Here is a 21,165-nt window from a genome sequence, read left to right as displayed (position 1 = left end):
TCAAATTTAAAATTCTAGCAAAATTTATCTAAATTTTACCGGTTTTTGTTGTAACAGAGCATTTATCACCGTTATCAATAAAACCGCTTGAGAGCGGTATTTGGTGACTGAATGCTTTTGGAACCTTCATTAAACCCCGGGCACGGTAGTTTGAAAATGCACGGGCTCAATTTAAATTGTCAAGGCCAAGCCGACCCAAAGAAAAAAAAAACTAACATTTTACCATTTTCAACCAGACCTACGTACCATTCTAGTAATATTTTCAAATAATATTATGTAGAAAGCTTGTTGATATTATAGGGACAATCATATTCTTATCCATGTTTTAAATTAAACTTCAATGGTGATTTTACATTTACTTTTACAATTTTGTGATTGTATTCATTTTTTTTAACTAAAGCTTTGTGTTTACCCTATTCCAGTGTCAAAGACATACAGTCGTTATATTTATAGATTTGCCCCTACTTTTCTGAGGACTTTGTATTTTTACCCTTATTTTGATATCAAGCCTTTTAACATGAATTTTGTCCCTGTTTTGACATGAAGTTTCACATTTTCGGTTAAACAAATGAGTGCAAACACAATCCTGACATGAATTTTCACACCGTTAAATCCTAATATCTATACCATTTCCAGGATTTTTTGGGGGCTCAGGCCAAAAATTGAGGTTTCAATCCCAATTCCCAATCAATTAACCCGAATAAGCTCGACGCAGTGAACATATATATAGATATATATACTTACTTGGGTGATGGCACCCACAATTCGTCCTCCAGCTTGACTGATCGAGCTTGGCTAGCTAGCTAAGTTAATTCTGTGCTGCTCTCGCTTGCAGTGTTTAGTCAGGTGCTCGCCATGTTCTTCAGCATGCAGTATAGCAATTCAGTGCTGCTACCTTATAGTTTGTGCGCATATATTAACATAGTATTCACAACTTATCTGAAAACACTCATTGCATATATATATAGGGCTAGATCGATCGACATATTTGGAGTGTCCATCTGCAATCGAGAGGTTCTATAAGCTAGAGAACAACAGTGTTTTGTTCTATGTCTCCATGCCTCCATGCAGGTTTCGCGAAAGCTTAGTTTAACCACCTATATGTAATGTGTGTACCATTGATCATTAGTACAGAAGTACGTACTTGATTATATTCCATAAGAAATCATATCTCTGAAGCAAGGGTGACTGTTCCCATACTCTTTGTTATTTGTGATCATGCATTTGTACAGAGCTGATGCTGTTCTAGACCAAAGGAAATGTTGGATATGTCCCAGCTGGGGAGCTGGATGCTTTTGTCTGTATTTTTTGTTGTTCTGGCAGCCTGATTGTGTATGCGATCAGCCTAGTCTTTGTTTACATTTCTGTTGCTCTGTTCTGGTAGCCTATACCTTTCTGATGATAGAAAATGGGAGAGCACTTCCTCTCTGTTCAGGAGTGGAGTCAGAAAAAAAAAATCCTACTATTGAGCTAAGGAAAATATAGTAGCATTTTTAAGCAAATTTCACAAAATTGTTTCAGTAGTGATCGGGTATATATGTGTCGGTGCTGGTTCATTTCTCCGCCTGCCACCGAGGAGTGCCTCTCCCTATCCGCCTACAGCCGATAATTTATTTAAATTTTGAGACTGCATGTGTAACATTCATATGTTTTTGGGTTCAAATCATTCGAATTTTTTGTTCATTGTATCTAGAATATTTGACAGTCTAGATCTACCCGTTTCCTTCCTATCTTTAGGAAATCCATCATCCTTTTGTTGTTCAGTGCATTGCAGGGTGATGGCCGGATGGGATAGCCCAGCTATTCGTTGCTCTGTTTTAGCAGCCTAGCTTTAGCTCCTTACTTCTGGAAACTATGTCACTGCTTGCCAATTTGGCTTAGCGGCTGACCCTCCTTCGATCACTAGTACGGCCAAATTGATGATGAGGATGGTGCGAATCGATGGCACAGCATGGAGACGAACAGACGGATGGGCGTTGTGAGAATAAAGTAATTAATCATCGTTTTTTTATGTACATGTGTCCGTCAACTTGATTACGTATGCACGTATTCCCCATGTGCAGGCAGCTTAATTTGCACCAATGGTGTGTTCCGATCCTGCACACATGTACGTATGTTCTTCCACCAATGGAGATGCCGACCATACCATCTTTCACAAAGTCATGGACTTTCCTCGCAGAATAAGTTTATTTCTTTTTATGTTCATTGTATTCAAGTTTGTTAAGTAGAAAATACGTGGAGAATAATTACATTAGGATTTGATAAAATAAGGATATTCTAATATTTTTGGTTTTGTATTGATTAGTACATGTGGATGGATGAAACATAAACTTATTTTGGACAAAGGAAGTATAAATGTATTATATGTACGTGTATTTATTCACATCTTAATCAACAATTCAGGACAGTTTAAGGAAGTGATTGCAATTTCGCTAATTTCTAAACCCCCCCCCCCAACCCCAGCAAGTAATTAGCTAGCCCGAAATTTCCAGATTTTCTCAATTTCTTTATGATTTAGTCAAAGCTTATCAGATTCAGTAATTTTTTTAAAAAAATTCAAATAATTTTGTGCCGGAAATCTCAAAATTTCATAGACTTCCGTGCTACCGAAATTTTAACTAAGGCTGTGTTTAGATCTAGTGGTAAAAATTTTTCCCATGTCACGTCAGATATACGGACACACATTTAAAGTATTAAACGTAGTCTAATAACAAAATAAATTACAGATTCCACCTATAAACTGCGAGACGAATTTATGAAGTCTAATTAATCCGTCATTAGCAAATGTTTACAGTAGCACCACATTGTCAACTCATGAAGCAATTAGGCTTAAAAGATTCATCTCGCAATTTACACGCAATCTGTGTAATTAGTTTTTTTTATATTTAATACTTCATGCATGTGCCCAAACATTCGATGTGACAGGGTGAAAAAACTTGCCAGAGGATCCAAACAGGTCCTGAAATCGAAAGTGAAAATGCTGGTTTAAGGGTAGTCGTACTAGAAAAGATAGTAATTAAGGGTGGGTTTAGTTTCTGAAAAAAGTTAAAAGTTTGAAGAAAGTTGGGAGTTTGGAAAAAAAAAGTTGGAAGTTTATGTGTGTGAGAAAGTTTTTACGTGACATGATGTGATGGAAAATTAGAAATAGGGGAAAAACTAAACACGGTCTACATACATATCGTATTGTGACAAGTCGGTCAGATTTGTCAGATAAGAAAAACGAATTGAAGTGTGTGTACGATGTTTGAATTGCATCGATCATAGCAGTATCTCCAACAAGGCCCCAACAAATGCATCCGTGCAGCTGATGCAGATGCTACACTACACAACACTACACTAGAGACGCATAGATGATTCAATTTCTCTCCGATCCACTGGTCGCTCTGATACTCTGACATCGTTTTGGTCCCGTTTCAATGGCCGGCGCAGACCAGCTATTGTACGCATGCAGCCATATGCAATGCATAGCCATCATCACTCCCGTTGCTAGCTAAAAGCAAAGCTAGGTTCAGACTTCACAGAAAGGCTGGGTATGTGTAATACTCCCTCCGCAAAAGAAAAAAAAAAAGACAAACCCTGGTTTCCGTGTCTAACGTTTGACCGTTCGTTTTATTTAAAAAAATTATGAAAAAAAATTAAAAAGATAAGTCACACATAAAGTATTAATTATATTTTATCATCTAACAACAATGAAAATACTAATTATAAAAAATTTCATATAAGACGGACAGTTAAATATTGACACAGAAAACCAGGGTTTGTCTTTTTCTGAGGCGGAGGGAGTATAATGCATGCAGTGATGCAGCAACAACTTGGCAATTTGGCTACTTGCTAGTTGCTGCTGCGAAAGGCGTAGCTTAGCTATGGCTACATGCGGCGGCGGCAGCTGTCTCGCCGGCGAGATCGACGCCGCCGCCGGCTTCAATGCTCGGCACGAGCATCACTCGGCCGGCCGGCAACAAACAGTACTGTAAGGGTGTGTTTAGTTCACGCTAAAACTGAAAGTTTGGTTGAAATTGAAACGATGTGGCGGAAAGTTAGAAATTTATGTGTGTAGGAAATTTTTGATGTGTTGAAAAAGTTTAAAAATTAAAAAAAAAGTTTGAAACTAAACTCGGTCTAAACCACGCGCTTTGCTCTCGCTTGCAGAGAGGGCAATGTGCAGTGTAGTACAGGCTTACGCTCTCCAAGTTGGGTGCAGTAATTTGATCGCACCTACCGTTCGATCGATCGATCAATTCACGCGCAACGATCGGTCCTGTTAGAGGACCCAACAGAGGGGGGATTAAGTTTTGGATTTTCGTGGCACGTTTTTCAAACTGCTAAACGGTACGTTTCGTGCGAAAATTTTCTATATGAAAGTTGTTCTAAAATATCAGATTAATCTATTTTTTAAGTTTGTAATAATTAAAACTCAATTAATCACAAATTATTACTATCTCATTTTACATAAAACACTTATTAATCTTCATCTTTAGAGATTCAAACAGAACCGATCATATGATTCATCGCCATCTATTCCATTGATGCATGTATACATATTACATCGTCACACACACACACACACACTGTGTGTGTGTGCAGCTATCTACTCCTTTCAGTTAACAAATCTTTTAACTGGTAGAAGACAACTTTGTCAATCTCAACACATATAAACTGGATCGGAGGTACTCATAGGAAATTAGGGACATAGCCAGGATAAGGTGTGCATGCTAGTTATAGAGATAAGTGTATGTGTCTGTACATAACCGTATGTGTTTATATTGTGTTTCATGAAAGCAATAAATATTATTGACTAGATAAGTATTATTTGAATTTTATAGTTAAATTTATGGGATATCTTCATCACTTCTGCTGCTCAATCAGCTCCAAGTTTATGATCACTGCTACTAGTTCTTAAAGATCAATTTTCTAAATTCAAAATCAACATCAACTTTTAAATAAAAAAGTTGTGTAAAGCAGAGTGATCAGGACTCATCCGGATCATCAAGGATCACATCATAAAACCTTTTTAGCTCTTCTGCATGCATGCAAAGCATCATACCTAGCTACACTGTACTACAACTGTTACTGTAGTTGTACAGAAGATGATACAAATTTCCCTGCCACATGATGTTTGCAGTCGAACTGTATAGTCGGTTTGCTCTAAATACCAACAGATCAGGGTCTGCTGGCTCTGCAATCTGCATGCTAACTAACCTGAAAAAGATCAACTTTTTTTTTTTTTGCTTATTCAGCTGAAGCATATGGAGTATGCAGTAGCACAGAGGAGGAAAAAGCCTGAGTTGTCGCACATGTCACAATCAGTATCAAACTATCAGTATAACTTGTCTACAACGTGCATAACTATTGTTGCAAAAGAAGGTGGCAAATATATGGATGGATGGTTCATCATCTTGAGATTAAATAATCGTCCTGTTCTTTTAAGTTTATCCACTAGATTGTTGTTGCAGACAATATTTCAAAAATGTGATTTCCTAAAAACATTTCTTTATTGTATTGTTTGAATTATTTGTTCTAAGCTATTTATTAGGTTTCCTTTAAAATATTTAAGGCCCCTTTAATTTGAAGGAAAAGTATCCTAATCTTTTAGGATTCTAATCCTACAGGATATTTTTTCCTATATAGCTCTTTGAAACAAATGATTGAAAACTATTGAATCCTTTCAAATTCCTAAGGAATGCCTACATACAAGTTTTGGAGAATTTTTAATATGAGGTCCAACCTTATGGGAAGTTTCCTATGATTCTATCTCTCTCATCTTATTCATATGTTTTTCTTGTGATTCAATCAAACGATCATTTCTTCATTTTTTTTCTACGTTTTACAATCCTCTATTTTATAGTAGAATTCCGATCAGAATATAATGTTTTTTCTATTTCTCTGTTTTCTCAATCTTTTGATTAAAGAGACCCTTAATTTATCCCTATAATCGAATATATAACACGTGGGAATAATAATTAAGTGAATAACCAGTTTCAAACGCTGATGCACGGATGGTTCAGTCAATGTAATGTTCTACACGACCATATCAGTATACCAGTCATGTAGTTAATTGATCACATGATGGATAATTGATCATTTGCCATTGTTTAGATCTACTGCTCCTGATATGGCATTAATGTCGCTTTTTGTTGTCACTGTTTATTAGTAGATCAGACTTCAGACTCATATTAGTGTTAAAACCTTTTTGGTACAAAAAGTACTGTAAACAATTTGTGAACATGGAGCAATATTACGTACGATATCGATATAGCTATTGATACCTTGTCAAGGACAAACAATCAACAAATATCTGGTATAACAAGGGTTATGTTTGTCCATGACAAAACAGTGCTACTCCATTTTGGAATGTCAAGAGCAAGCCCAGCAAGAAACCTTAGCAGACATATGATGTGAAATTAAAATGAGAAGCCAGACTGGCAAGTGGTTATATATAGAAATTATTTTCTTGATCAATCTATAGGTCAATTAAATAGATGCCCTTAATAATAGTACTAGGAGCAACACAAGCAAGGTCATCTTCTTTATTAATTTCTTTATTTTTAACAAGCAAGTCACTTTATATATATCTTCAATATCTATGAACTTATTTGGAGAACTTAGGATTATAATTAAGAGGAAGCTAACGAGAAAAAGCCCAGCGAATGAGAATTTGAAAAACAAAATGGGTTTTTCCAATTTCTAGATTATAATTTATCTTCTAGATTCTATAACCTCAGATTGTCAGCATCTAAATGAGAATCTGGATTGTTTAAAAAACTGGAGATTCTGAAATAAACTACAGCCGCTAGAAACTCTCTCAAACATTACTAAATATCTATAATACACATAGACAAAGTGATCATCCATTTGGTGTCAGTTAATCTATATCTATATCAATATAAAAGATGATAGCGTGGTGAATCCACCCAACTATTATAGGGACTAAGGGGCCCACAGCACAGGGACACAAAACTTTTCCTATTTTAATCCCATAGACCATAAACCTCTAGCGCGGTCAGCACATAAAAAATGATAGAAAAAGTAGCACGTCGATAATACATTACAAAGTAGGATTATGTTTTTAAGAGCCTTAAAACTTATATAATAAGCTATGGCGTGTTTAGTTTCCCCTATTCTCAACTTTCCATCACATCATATCACATCAAAAACTTTTCTACACATGAATTTTCAACTTTTTTTTCAAACTCCCAACTTTCTTAAAACTTCCAACTTTTTTCAGGAAGTGTACACACCCTATATATATTTTCTAGAAAAAACGTTGCAGCATACAGACATTATGCTAGTTAAGAAAAAAAAAGATGTAGGGGGAGGGGGATGCATGAAGGGAGAAGTGATTTGTGTCGAATCGTCAGTATTGATTGAAGAGTACATGTTGTATTAATACACGCCCATGCTGCTGCTACCATATGCCTGCCTGCTGCTACTACTGCTTTGTTCAATAACACACTGCAGCATTGCATGCATTCTCTTCTCTGCAAATTCAGCCATCCATTATGCAAGCTGTTGCTGCTGGTACTACTGATCTCACTGATTGATCGATTAATTGCATGTTAATTAGTAATAGCTCATTTAATCTCTTGTGGTCATAGGCATCCATGCATGCATGCAGCAGGCAGGGAGCATCAATCCACATCACATCGTCACATGGAAATTATTAATTAATCGTGCATTTCATACAAGTACACAGTGATTTGCTGATCTGATGGATTTCACCAAACAATCCAACCATTCGTGATTGGTTTAATCCCCAAAAATGGATAAATATAGCTAAACCAAATATGCGAGGAGAGAGCCGTGAAGCGAACGCAAAACACCAACAACTTTCTTGTGCGCCATTGATTGATGATCAGTTGATCACTTCGGTTGCAGCATCAGTTAATTAATTAATAATTATAGCACCACTGTTTACTGATCTAGCTAGCTCTTGATGCAGTGTCATGGTTTCTTCACATGAGAGGTAGTAGCATCTGTTAACTGTTATCTCTCTCTGAATGATTAGCAGTTGCAGTGGTTGCATTGCATGATGAAAGTGGGATGTGAGCTAGTGAGCCCCAGCTAGCGGCAATGGCAACAGCAACGGCAGAGTCGTGACTCGTCTTCTGAATCTCTTAGATTTCACCGAGAAACGGAGGCAGAAAGGCAACATTGATTAGTTTGCCGGCCATGGCATGGCATGGCAATGGCACGCGTTCGCGTCGTCCACGCACGCACGCGCACGACGCCGACGCACGCGCGCGGCTCATCAGGTGGGCGCGCCGTCGCTCTCGCTCGCGCGCTCGCCATCCGTGCGTACGTGAAGCCCCAGCATGGGCACGCACCGCACGCCGCCGTGTGGCGCGCCACGCCACGCCACGCCGTGCGCGTGCGCCCGCGGCGCGGCGTCCACCCCGGTGACCGGTGCACGCTGCCGACGACGAGTGGCACGGCACAGAGACACTCCACCGCTCGTAGCACGTACGGTGGTTAATTAGCCAAGGACTTCTTTAGAACGCAGGACTTTTACCATGAGCTCGTCAATACGAGACAGTGATTTCTTTAGAGCATCTCCAACAGATTACCCAAATCACACTCTCCAAACACATATATAGTCAACTCTCTAACTGATATATCAAGTCAAACTCGTTGCTCATTCAAACAGACTCTTCCATCTGTCCTCTCTATTTTGACTCTATGACATTAGGACCCCATGTGTCAGTCTACTATCCCTCTTCTTTCTCCCCCTCTTCCTCTTCTGCTAGGGCATCTTGACTCCTCCTTGGCCCTCACTCTCTCTCTCTCTGTTGCAGCGATGACCACGACGGCGGACAGCGACGATAGATCCGTGTGACTGCAGACTTGCCGCTGCCCCACCGCCGTTCCCTCCCTCTCTCCCGGTGTTGGTGGCCATCGGCGGCGAATGGGGTGAACGGGAGGCGACAGTGAAAAGGGCTCGATGTGGACGACGTGATTTGGCCATCGGGGCTGCGGCGGCGTCCTGAATGGGGCGGAGGTGATGGGTAGCGGGTAGCGACGCGCGAGGATAGTGCTCCGAGAAGACCGTGCGACCGGTGCCGACGCTGTCGCGGAACTGGGTGGTGAACGCGATACCGGCCGCGTCCGGGAGGAGCGAGGCGAAACCGAGGAGCGTGAGGTTGCTCGCCCACAAGATGCAGCGGTAGGAGGCGCCGCTCCCCTCTTTCCTTTACCATCGACATAACCCCTTCGGCACCGGCATGGAGGTCAGGCGGAGGCTTCCCAAGACGATGATGCCTCCCACTTCTTCCTTCCTAGGCTTCAGCTGGGACGAGGTGGCGACGGCCGAGGGCGCAAGTAGTGAAGGCCGACGATGGAAAACAACACCGCGGTGACTAGATGGGGGCACAGGATGGTTGCTGCGTGCCTAGGTTGAAGAGCGTGCGGGGAGAGAGGGGTAGTATGCGTGGGTCCCACGGATGGCAAGTTGGCTTAGACTGGTCAAGTTTGGCTAGTGAGGGAGCTGGTTTGGCCAACCGAATGGCTTGGCCATCCAGATAGCAAGTCTGTTGGAGGGACCAAAATTGTTAAATTTTGACTTAGAGAGTGAGATAGCAAGGCTCTTGGAGATGCTTGACGTAGGAATTTTACCGTGACTCGTCGGTACGAGAGGCGGAGACAAGCTTAGAATAGCTTGGGCTTGGGCCCTACGTTTATCTCCTTAATCATATTTAAATCACCATGCAACTTTTTGAAAAAAAAATTCAATATCTCATTAGTCGAATCATGCATGAACCTTAAGTTTTGATAATTTCTGGCGCCGCCACTGATCGGTCCGAGACAATGATTTGTTTGGAACTTAATTAAGGGTGTGTTTAGTTCACGTCAAAATTAAAAGTTTGATTGAAATTGGAACGATGCGATGAAAAAGTTGGAAAATTATGTGTGTAGAAAAATTTTAATGTGATGAAAAAATTAGAAATTTAAAGAAAAAGTTGGGAACTAAATCAGGCCTAACACAGGAATTTTACTGTGCGAGACAGAGTGGCTCTAAGTCGGTGGACATTAATGAGCTCGGTGGACTGGAAGTAATGCCCAAATTTAGATCATAGCTGCACGCTACCTCGCATCGAATAGGTGTTCATCAACGAGGAGAAAAAAGTGGCAAAAAATTATGGAACAACACGTACCGTTTGATGGATGGTTGAGTTCAGTCCTTTTTCCCCGAAATAATTCCCAACTTCTCATCTACTGCCAAATGTGATCTGCATTTGCATAACACAAGAGGAAATTTGGCTACGCCGCCATCTCTGTTTCCAGATCGGTGATAAGATATTGTACATCTGGCCGTTGCGTTGCGTAACCGAAAACTCCGTTTTTTTCTAATATAATCCTTCCTAAATTGATTGTCACATATGATAGCAATTCAAAATTTCTCAAATTAATCATCATATAACCGTATGGACACAAATTTCATCGGAATACAATTAATGCAGCATGGAATAATGGAATAATGTGTTTAGTTCACGCCAAAATTGGAAGTTTGGTTGAAATTAGAATGATGTGATGAAAAATTTGAAAGTTTATGTGTGTAGGAAAGTTTTGATGTGATGGAAAAGTTGGAAGTTTGAAAAAAAAAAGTTTGGAACTAAACTCGGCCTGTCTTAGGGTGTGTTTAGTTCACACCAAAATTAGAAGTTTGGTTGAAATTGGAACGATATGACGGAAAAGTTGAAAGTTTGTGTGTGTAGGAAAGTTTCGATGTAATGGAAAAGTTAGAACTAAACTTGACCTTAGCCATTCTTCTTAGGCCGAGTTTAGTTCCAAACTTTTCTTCAAACTTCAACTTTTATATCGCATCGTTCCAATTTCAACCAAACTTTCAATTTTAGCGTGAACTAAACACAACGTCAAAATTGAAAGTTTGGTTGAAATTGGAACGATATAACGGAAAAGTTGAAAGTTTATATGTGTAGGAAAGTTTTGATATGATGGAAAAGGCGGAAGTTGAAGAAAAAGTTTAGAACTAAACTCGGCCTTGTTTAGTTCTCGAAATTTTTTTCCCAAAAATGTCACATCGAATCTTTGACACATGCATATAGCATTAAATATAGATAAAATGAAAAACTAATTGCAAAGTTTGCATGGAAATCGTGAAACGAATCTGTTGAGCATAATTAGTCAATGATTAGCCATAAGTGCTACAGTACCCCATATGCGTTAATCACGGATTAATTAGGCTTAATAAATTTGTCTCGCGGTTTTCAGGCGAGTTATAAAATTAGTTTTTTCATTCGTGTCTAGAACCCCTTTCGATATCCGGTCAAACGTCCGATGTGACACCTAGCAGTTTTCTTTTTCGCGAACTAAACCAGGCCTCAGCAGCAAGATGCAGCATGGCAGGGAAATGCAGGCTGCAGAACAGGGCTACTAGTTCATCTGCAACAGTGACGGACACACAAAAGACATAACATGACGGTAACATCACATTCACCAGTGTTTTCTATCATTTTCATGCTTTACACCCACCAGAAAATGCTAACAAAACCACATGATGTATTGATGTGTGCATTATCATTGTGAGTGTGATTGAAAATGGCTAGAACATGGCATGCATGCAAGAGAGCCAACAGCTTCAGGATTTGACCTCTGTCCTCTTGGGCCGGAGAAAGTCATAACTTATTGAAGTTTGTTGGTGGCAGCTCAGCCATATCTTCAAATTTAAGAAGCTTTAAGCCATTTACTTGTTCAAGATTATTTCTTTTTTAAGAAAATAATCCTTTCATGAAATTGTGTAGTGATTATTTTCCCTTTTTGCCCGGATAGTCCAGGATTGATGATCAAGTCAACTGCTATCTGTTCGAGAAACTTCAGTTGTTGGGAGGTGGAGGCTCAAACTGTAATGCCACATAAGTCACACTATATTTCTACCAACACCAAACATTCAAAAGAGAATTAGGCACTGTTTGATTTATTGAGCGGATTATTGCTGCGAAGCTTGATAGTAAAGATAAATTAAATATTTTAAAAAAATAAACATAATACATAGCTTAAAACAAGTGTTGTAAGTAATGGAGTAGAAGAAAGCTTATCGAGAAAACGTATTTTCTAAAGTGTAGAGGAAATAATTGGTTTAAATAATCTTATGAATAAGCTGAAAAGAACATAGTTAGCCACAAATTTGTAGAGTTTAGAATGTTGCAGAGTTTAGGTGCATATTGACACAAACTTAAGGATTGCAGCCTAATCAAGTAATCATCCCTTTCAGCTCAAGCTGTATACAGCTAGTGTACATATGTAGTACGTCCACAAGCAATCAAGTGTTTCTACCAGTAACAACATAAATGAAAGTTACGGCAGAGGCCTGTTCATGAACAGCAAAAGATACCGACCAAATTTACTTCTTTGGACGGAAGCAAAACTATATTGATAGATGGATGCACCTGTCTGTTTGGTTGCTCCAGAGTACAATTTCTCATCATGTTTAACAACCCAAAAGGAACAAATGATAGGATACCAAGCATAGTTCGAACAGCAACTCTGCTGCTCTGATTTCTTTAGACATGAAAACTTGTCAGGGATAGCCATTGACCCACATGGAGACTTCATACTGTCCATGTGTAATAATAAAAATTTTATTAACAAAAACTACTATTAACTTGTTAATTTTTTTTCTGCTTATATATCATCAATTAATTTCTAAATATATTTATTGACATATGTAAGCCATCTGGCCCCATGCTATTATTTTTCTTCTCATGCAAAATATGAAGTTGATAGTGTGATGGTTAACATGCCCTCTAGAACCCGTTTCTTTTATATTTCTAGAACCAGATTCATCACTTACCATCACCACAACTCCATTTTAAAAGAGTATACATATAAACTCTCACAGTATTGAGATATAGTTTTGTACGTAACATAGGACTATATGACATCTGTTTTTAGAGGAGCCAATTCGGCCCCAACCACACAAACAGTGCTAGATCTACTATGCAACAAATAATGCCCTTTTTTTCAAGGAGATGCAACAAATGTTAATTCCCCCATAGTCCAAACATTGGCACAGTGTAGCTAGCACTTGGGCCCTGTACTATCTTGTACGAGTTTGGATCAAATGCTAGGCTCCAATGTGGCAACAAACAAATGGTTACAAATGGTTCACACCACACACTGTTCATCACCAGCTGCCGTTACAAAGATTACAAAACTGTTTGCATTTTGATTCCCAAATCCTACTTGTAAAGATTACAGAACTTTTGACCAGTTTTACAACAAAAAATGTTGCAGAATCTCACCGATGATGGACACCAACAGCCTCTTGCCGTCAGAACCCAATGCTAAATACAGTGTCTCAATCAGGTAGAACATACAGATAGCCTCGAAATACAACTCTCTGGACTGATGAAAATGCAGCTCAATCCTACGTGAAAAGCTTCCGAATTTTGGCTCAGCATCAAGAAATCTTAAGTTATATCAGACATTAGAAGCTCTTGCATTCACGTGGAGATCTCAAGGTTACTAGTAGAAAGATGCAATCTTAATTATCCACACGCTGTATTTAAACAATATCAAAATTCTTCTCCAGTATTCGAGAGTTTCAAGCAAATAACCCCCAAAAAAAATGTCCAGACATATTTCAGGGCCTAATGTTTTTTTTAAAAAAAATGGTGTGATTGTGATGTCCATGTGGCAAGCAATATTAATGCAATAATGAGTTGCCAAAGAGAACACAGAGGGATGAATAGTTCAATACATGTTGCCAAGATTCTAGAGTGGCTACAGTAAACGAATTTATTTGTTATGCATTTATAACACTTCCACCCCCAGCAACTCTGTGAATCAAATTAAATTTAAAAATATTCGTACCAGTTTTAAATAGCCCCTACGTCAGTAAAAGTAATAGCATTAGCTACATTGGAGATTCAGTAATGATTCATCAAAGAATCTGACCTTGATTGCGCAGGCGCCACTCAGATGTATAAAAACCATACGGTTAACATGAAATTAAATCATGAGGACCATGTAAAATTGCAAAAAGAGATAACTGTCATGTTAAAAAATTAATTCATGGACTTATGACGTCATCATTAACCTATAACAAATATAGCAGAAGTTAATTTTCTTATACTGATCTAAGCATTGGAAAAATAATTTATTGATAGGGGGCTCATACAACAGACAATGCAACAGGTCCTAGCTGTCTAGATTCCAGATCAAAAGCAAATAACTTAGCAACATACATGAAGCTAAATTACGATTAAAATAAAAGGATACCATACATGTGGATCATTCCCATCTGTTGCAGAAGCTGCCAAGATCTTTCCATTGTGATTGAAGCAAACTGAAGTAATAGCAGGTGTTGTAGGACTGTCTTAAAGATGATTTTTGGATGATTTTGTTGATGAATCATATGTCCAGATTGTTTTAAGAGTTGTAAGACCAATGGATCAAAATCCAGAGACTTCATTTAGGAAAAAAAAAGGAAAATTCAGATAGCAAAATTACCTCACGGTACCATGAACGGAAGAACTGGCAAAGTTTGATCCAGATGCAGAAAGCCTAAATTGAACTGTCATGGACTAAAAATGTTTCCTGTTAGCAGGTTTGATTAGACATATAGGGAATTAAAATGGATGATGTAGTACTAGGGATAAATAATTCTTATCTGAAAATCCACTTTCACTTCTAGAAGGTCATCCTGTCACCAAAACCTGTTCCCTCTCTGCAACAAAAGAAACATGCAGTGCTTCAGTGTTGCCACATATATATAAGAATAATCTATTAATCTTAGCATTGTAAATATGAGTAAAGGCATTCAGATAACGCATAGAAACAATCCAAACCATGAGTGCATCAGAAAAAGGATTATGGAAAGTGAATGAGTAATCTTGAAAGTGGGTAATGTGTAGAGATACTTACATGTGCAATTGAAAGAACATAGCACTAAGAGCTAACCTGCATTGCTCATCTGAGAATGCTTGTGCCGTTGTGCAATTTCTGATCCCTTGTAAAGAGATATCACTGAGCTCGAACACTGTGAACCAAACCTGAAGATGAGAATTTCTTCACAGACTCCTGGCATTTCTTGTTTTTCGGGAGAGGAGTCAACCGCACCAGTGTTGGGAACAGAACATTCATGTTCCCCAAATCAACACAATGACCACTGCTGTATTTATCAATCGAGACATGAATTCGCGTAATGTTGACATTGATGCGAACTCCAAGAAATGAATTTGAATTTTCTGTGGATCTAAATGCTTGACATTTCCGCCGATGATGGCCGGTCGGAGGAGGTGTGGCTTGCGAAACTGCGCCGAGGAAGATGGAAATATTCACGGATTTGCCCCTCTGGTAGAGGGGGGGGGGGGGAGGAGGGGGGGCTTGAGATGTCAAGTGGGCTTTAATTTCTGAGATGGACTGGGCCACAAGGATAACTAGGCCTGGTTGGCCTTTATCTGTATCCTGTAGGCCTGACCAGTGATGGCCTGATGGCCCATAAAACTTTTTTTTATCTTTCTTTTAAAGGAAAAAAGTTCATTTCGCCTTCCTAAACTATTACAATGTCCCATTTTCCTCCACACTAGTAGAACCAGCCATGTAGGCTCCAAAACTATTTAAACTAGTGCAAATCACTCCCTGGATGGTTTACACAGCAGTTCCGATTGACGCGACGGTCTATTCACCAAACAAACTAAAAGAAAATAAATTATAAGTCATACATGTCATTAGCCATTTTCTCTCTCTTATCTCACTTCGCACCTCCATCTTGATCTTGCTGCTTCAAGCACCGACTCTCCCAACACTGGATAGAATATTTCCTTCCTTTCTTGCATGGATATCGCCGATCCCTCCACCAACCCTTGCCTCATCGCTACCTAAGTAGGTTAGTTGTCATGGAGCAACCGAATCTAATCACATGGGGCACTAGAGAGGATTAGTCAGCGACAACAATGATCATAGAGACATAACGATGAGGATGGCTAGGACTCCTTTTCCATCATGAGGTAAAAGGTATGCCCCCTCCTCACCCATCAAGCCACCAACGACATCACTCATACTTTGGACCAACCCTAACTCCTTGTCACAGCGGAACCGTGAGGAGAAGGCTATGGAGGTCATCACGTTAATGCGCAACCGCAACTTTAGCCAAGAGTAGGAATCCCTCGACAACATCCTCCAGTACCTCTACAAGGTAACGCGTAAACAAGAGTCAACATAACTTCTTATAAGAGCCAACGCATTTCTTATGGTGGTGGTGGTCCTCCCGGAAGTGCAAGAGGTGTTTCTGACTTGTCCTCCTTCCTTCTTTCCTTGGGCTTGGGAATTGTGACATGGATACTATGGCAAGCATCAGCTATAGTGCATAGAGATGATCAAGCCATCGCAGCTCTGCTCCCCTACCTCTGGCTCATCTCATCACCGCCGCCCTCCAGCAGCCTCCTAGATCTTGGACGCAGTGGATCAGGCACCCTCTCATTTGCCTCCGGTTTACCACCAGAGAGAGGGGAGAGAGGAGTGGTGAAGGAACAAGATTGTGATCACCGACATAAAGGTCCTACTATTTTTAACCTTTAAATTCTTTTGCCGAGTATAATGACATATAAACGCAAGTACTACTTAGCCAATATACCGAATGGAAACTAAGTTAATATGCCACGTAAACATTACGTAGGATGAATAAGAGGTCACAATATCTGATTCTATGGTAAAGGGAGCGAATCATACTTGGTGGTTTTAAGGGGGAGGATAATTATCTTTTATTAAAAAAATGTTTTGCTTGCCAAATCGACCAACAAAAAACGTGATTATGGTGGCGTTAGGCATGCCGCTCTACTCCCACTCGCAACCCAAAACTCCCTCCCCTCGTCGTGGTCGCCTGCTAGCGATGGAGGCCCAGCAGCAGCAGGGGCGGATTCCGGCGAGGAAGCGGAAGGGCAGGGACGGCGCGGCCGGTGGCTCGCCGGACGCGGCCCCCGGCGCCGGGAGCAGGCTGCTCGCCGGGTACCTCGCGCACGAGTTCCTCACCGCCGGCACGGTGCTCGGGGAGCGGCTCGCCGCGGGCACCACGCCGGAGGAGGGCGGCGGCGGCCGGTACGAGGCCGTGGCGGCGCTGGTGCACGGCGGCGGGGCGCGCGTTCCCGGCGTGGTGAACCCCGCCCAGCTCGCCGCCTGGGTGCGGACGTGAGCTCCGCCGCCGCCGCCGCCGCCGCCGCCGCCGCCGGCGGCGGCCAGTTGCCTCGCCGCTCCGGTGGTCGCTTTCTGCATTAAATTTAGTATCCCTGTTTTTTTTTTCCTTTTTTCTAGCCATCAGTGTACTTGTATTTCCAAATCTTTTTTCAATTGAATTTCGTATTGTTCCCGATGAATTCGACACGATTTTGTATCATTTCCTGGATTTTTCACTTTCTCTTTTCTTCTTCCAATTTGATGCAAAAACACAGCCACGAACACTAAAGATCTCGGATAAGAGTGTAAATATAAATGGATTTACGCAATGAGCTTCCCTGTTCTTGCACGTATATATATACAATTGAACATGCTCGTGTGGGTGCAAATGTGACCGTTCTACCCTCGCTGCATGCCGCCGCCGGCGACGGCGGCGCGACGCAGCCCGTGCCGCTCCATGACCCTCCTCGTCGCGAGCGCCGCCGCCTCGCCGGCCTGTACGGCGCCCGTCGCCATGATCGCCGCGAACTCCCTCTTTATCTCCTCCTGCACCCGGCTCTTCGCCTCCCGGAGCGGATCCACCGGAGGCGGCGGCGCCATGCTCGCCTCGGCTACTGCTGCTGGTGACGTCGCCGCCGCCACCGGAGCAGGTTGTACCGCCGGCGGAATCCCGCCGCCGTTGTTGTCAACCTCCGTCTTGTCGGAGGCGGTCGATTTCGGCTCGACATGGATGCTACCCGATGGTGGTGACTGCGTCGCCGTCACTGCCGCCACCGGAGAAGGCTTGAATTGCGGCGGCTGAGGAGCAACTCCAGCTCGCAAGCTTGTCTCCAACCCCTGAATCATCGGCACTGAAAACCCAAAACATAATATCAAGTTTTCATAATTCAGAATACGCGCAATTTTGCTGCTAAGTTCAAAATGTTCACTCAATTTTTAACTGGACAAGGCACAATGAGATCTAATAGAATTGGGGATTCTTACATATGAGCGCGCCGATCGGGCTGTTCATCACCTCATTGGGCAGCTCCAGGATGTAGCTCGGGATGGCGGAACCGACGAGGAATTGCGCGGCTTCATTGGTGAAGTTGTTGCAGTTGTTGCTGAGGAGGTTGTAGTTTGCAGGAGTGTACCTTGGGTTGATATCCTGAAGGAAGTCCTCAAAGATCTCCCTGGGGACATGGGTGACCCCAAGATCTTCCACCCTGACCGGGGTCCCGTACGGTGTTCTTCCGGGATGATCCTTCTGAATGCCGCCGCCAAAGAAGTACTCCTTCCCGTAGACTACCACCCCTGTATGCCTGCGATGATCGGAGGCCATCTCTGTTTCAGAAGAAAATTTTGCAGGAGAATATAATTCAAGAGCGTCGACAAAAGCAGTTTTCGCATCATCTGAAACTACAAGATGTTGAAGAATGAAACAAAGACGAACTTAAAGATGCCTCTTATGATGTTTAAGTGAATAAATGTACTTTTTTTTTCCTATGCATTGCTGTTGGTACCAAACTGCTATAAGAACATACCAATAATACTGGCAATATAGCAAAACTATTTCCTTCCCTAATAGGTATGAAGCAATGATGCTACCTAATTTCAGCAATTCAACGAGAAGAAAGGTAGGGGTATTTTGTTACTTAAATCAGTAGAAGTGAAAGACTTTTCCAAATAGAGTCATGACTCATGATTGCTAGTATATATAATCAGAAATTTAGAGCTTTGCTCAAGTCATTTGCAACCTTTGGTCATGTCTAAAAGACCACCATCATGTGGTCATAGGATGCACAAGGATGGACAACAGAGCTCATTTGCATATTCTTGCACATAATAGCAGATATCTAGACTACTCATAAGCAAGCAAGAAAAACGTTCACAAGGCCATAACAACATATGTAGCATGGTGAATTTGGGGTCCCTAGAGACACAACTAAAACTAGAGTTAAGGTTCATACGGTGACAGACATGAATGCATGGCTTAAACAGATATTCTAATTATCCTACCGTAACCAATCTCATTACCAGGAGGAAAAGGAAAATGTACTACTCCCTCCGTTTCATAATGTAAGTCATTCTAGCATTGTCCACAATTCATATGGATATTAATGAATCTAGACATATACATATCTAGATTCATTAACATCCATATGAATATGGGCAATGCTAGAATGACTTAGATTATGAAACGGAGAAAGTACAAGATTATGTTTTTCTAGAAAAATACAGTATCAAATGCCCAAAATATTTAGCGATACTCACCAAATTGCCTCAATAGCCTTGCCAAGGATTGTTGTTGACAATTGCCGCGCCATCCCCTGGCTAAGATCGTATATATGCAGCTTGACCGGATAGTCATCCTACACAAGAACACCCCAACCATCTCATCTCCATTGCAATGCTCCAATGTAAAGCAAAACAGCAGCACAATTCACTGGATTCATAATGAAACACAGATGGAAACAATCCTTACATCTGCCATCTTGGCCCGACTTTGGCTTCGGAAGCAGCTCAACCTAGCAAAAGAACAAAGCAATTCCTTCAATGAAAAATAACTAAGACTAGGAGCAGTGCGAATTACCAATGCCAAAACTAGAGAGACAATACAAGTAAACTATGGCAAAATTCATCAATACTCTAGAAGTTATTTCAATCTTATTCTGTTCTAATTTCTGTCTAGTAATCATAAAACGAGGCCCATTATCTAACAAAAAATCATAAAAGGAGGCTAAAAAATCAGGGCTCTCCAACTAGCCCACAAATTGGCCTTCGAGGGAAAGATCCTTTTCCTAATCGGCAAAACCCAAGAACTGCATATTCCCTCTAATCCAGGCCGATTCGCAGCCGATATACCTAGCAAAAGAAAACCTGCTCCGCCGCTTGGCCATGTCCGCCGGCGGCGAAGGAGACCCCAAACCCAAGACCCGGGCGGCGGCAGCGCTGCCTAAGCTAAAGAAAACGGGATACTCTCCCTCCTCAAAGATTAAGTGCAGAGAGAATAACCCTATACTAGGACTAAAGGAATCAACGACTAACCAGACGTGTGGAATTGGTGCAGGGAAAAAAAAAGATTCTAAATTGGATTGAAGATGAGAATGAGGTCTCTATGGATTTTGGGGTGGTGTGCAAGGAAGGGAGAAAGGAATCCATCAATCAATTACCTCTGTTCCTTGCGAAGGAGGAGTATCTCTTGCGTGGCGTGGAGAGGAGAGTGAGAGGAGAGGAGAGGAGACGAAGGGGAATAAAATTGTCTCCGTCAGGTGAGCAGTGGTTGGCTGGTTGTTCGTTTTGTTCGGAGAACAGCTGACCAACCGTCTCTGAAAGTCTTTTCTTTTGTTGACATTACCGTCTCTGAATGCTAGCAGTATTGAGTAGTCTGAGTCGGACACAAACACAAACATTTTTTTTAAAAAAAAAGAAAAAATGGCTCTTGGAATACGTCAATTTCATTGAATATAATAGAAGGAAAAAATTATTGTCCAAGTTAGAACAAACTGACTATTAGAGTCATTTTGCTCCTGCTAGGATCAGGTTTTAGTATTCCAAAAATACCGGGGATCGGGCGCCCGATCAGCGCCAGAAAAATCGAGCATCTACCCTTTCCCAAGCTTCCTGCACCTCCGCGCGCGCCTCCCGGGCCTCCGCGCCGTCCCCACCACGCGCCCACCACATGCGCCGTTGCAACAAATTGCCGACATATTTTGGAAACGTTCTATTAAGGGAATTCGTTTCAATTTTTGTTCCACTAACAATGTTGCAGCAAGTGTACTCGTGATGTTTCACTACGTATAGATCAAATATTGCAGTGAATAATTGAAACATCATTTCATTATTTGCTGAAATATCATTTTTATATATGGTGAAACAGCACCCGATTTTTTTTGGAAACCGTTTGTTTCATACATTGTAGCAAAATGTTCCATGAGGTGATTTGGTTGTGTTCCAGCTTTTTAAACGATTGAAACATTTTCGATCTACTTGGTAGAACAACGCCCGATTTGTAGGCGCCTCATTAGTATTCTTCTTGAATTTCGCCACTTAGGTTAT

General features: G+C 41.1%; 1 protein-coding gene across 6 annotated transcripts; it reads right to left on the bottom strand.

Moving 5' to 3' along the window:
- Positions 1-17,420: 17,420 nt before the first annotated feature.
- Positions 17,421-20,376, bottom strand: LOC4348873 (uncharacterized). Of its 6 annotated transcripts, none has more exons than XM_015757624.3 (5): positions 19,972-20,376; positions 19,592-19,634; positions 19,381-19,478; positions 18,112-18,450; positions 17,421-17,978 (listed from the first exon to the last, which is right to left on the bottom strand). In XM_015757624.3, coding segments are annotated over exons 2-5 (891 nt in total). In that variant the 5' UTR covers positions 19,594-19,634; positions 19,972-20,376; the 3' UTR covers positions 17,421-17,526. The 6 variants fall into 6 exon arrangements, with proteins under 6 accessions (XP_015613110.1, XP_015613115.1, XP_015613111.1 ...); XM_015757629.3 differs by having other exon boundaries at positions 18,112-18,428; XM_015757625.3 differs by having other exon boundaries at positions 20,155-20,376.
- Positions 20,377-21,165: the final 789 nt, after the last annotated feature.

The sequence above is a fragment of the Oryza sativa genome, chromosome 10 (genome assembly GCF_034140825.1).
Source record: "Oryza sativa Japonica Group chromosome 10, ASM3414082v1".
In the NCBI taxonomy this organism is placed as follows: Eukaryota; Viridiplantae; Streptophyta; class Magnoliopsida; order Poales; family Poaceae; genus Oryza; species Oryza sativa.
This window is presented reverse-complemented; position numbering and strand designations above follow the sequence as displayed.

Excerpts from the sequence above, each read along its gene's own strand:
- LOC4348873 (XM_015757629.3), bottom strand. The coding sequence starts at position 20,006 with ATGGCCAAGCGGCGGAGCAGGTTTTCTTTTGCTAG. Across the intron at positions 19,635-19,971 it reads AGCAGGTTTTCTTTTGCTAG|GTTGAGCTGCTTCCGAAGCC; the intron begins GTATATCGGCTG and ends TTCTTTTGCTAG. Across the intron at positions 17,979-18,111 it reads CCCGATCGGCGCGCTCATAT|TGCCGATGATTCAGGGGTTG; the intron begins GTAAGAATCCCC and ends TTGGGTTTTCAG.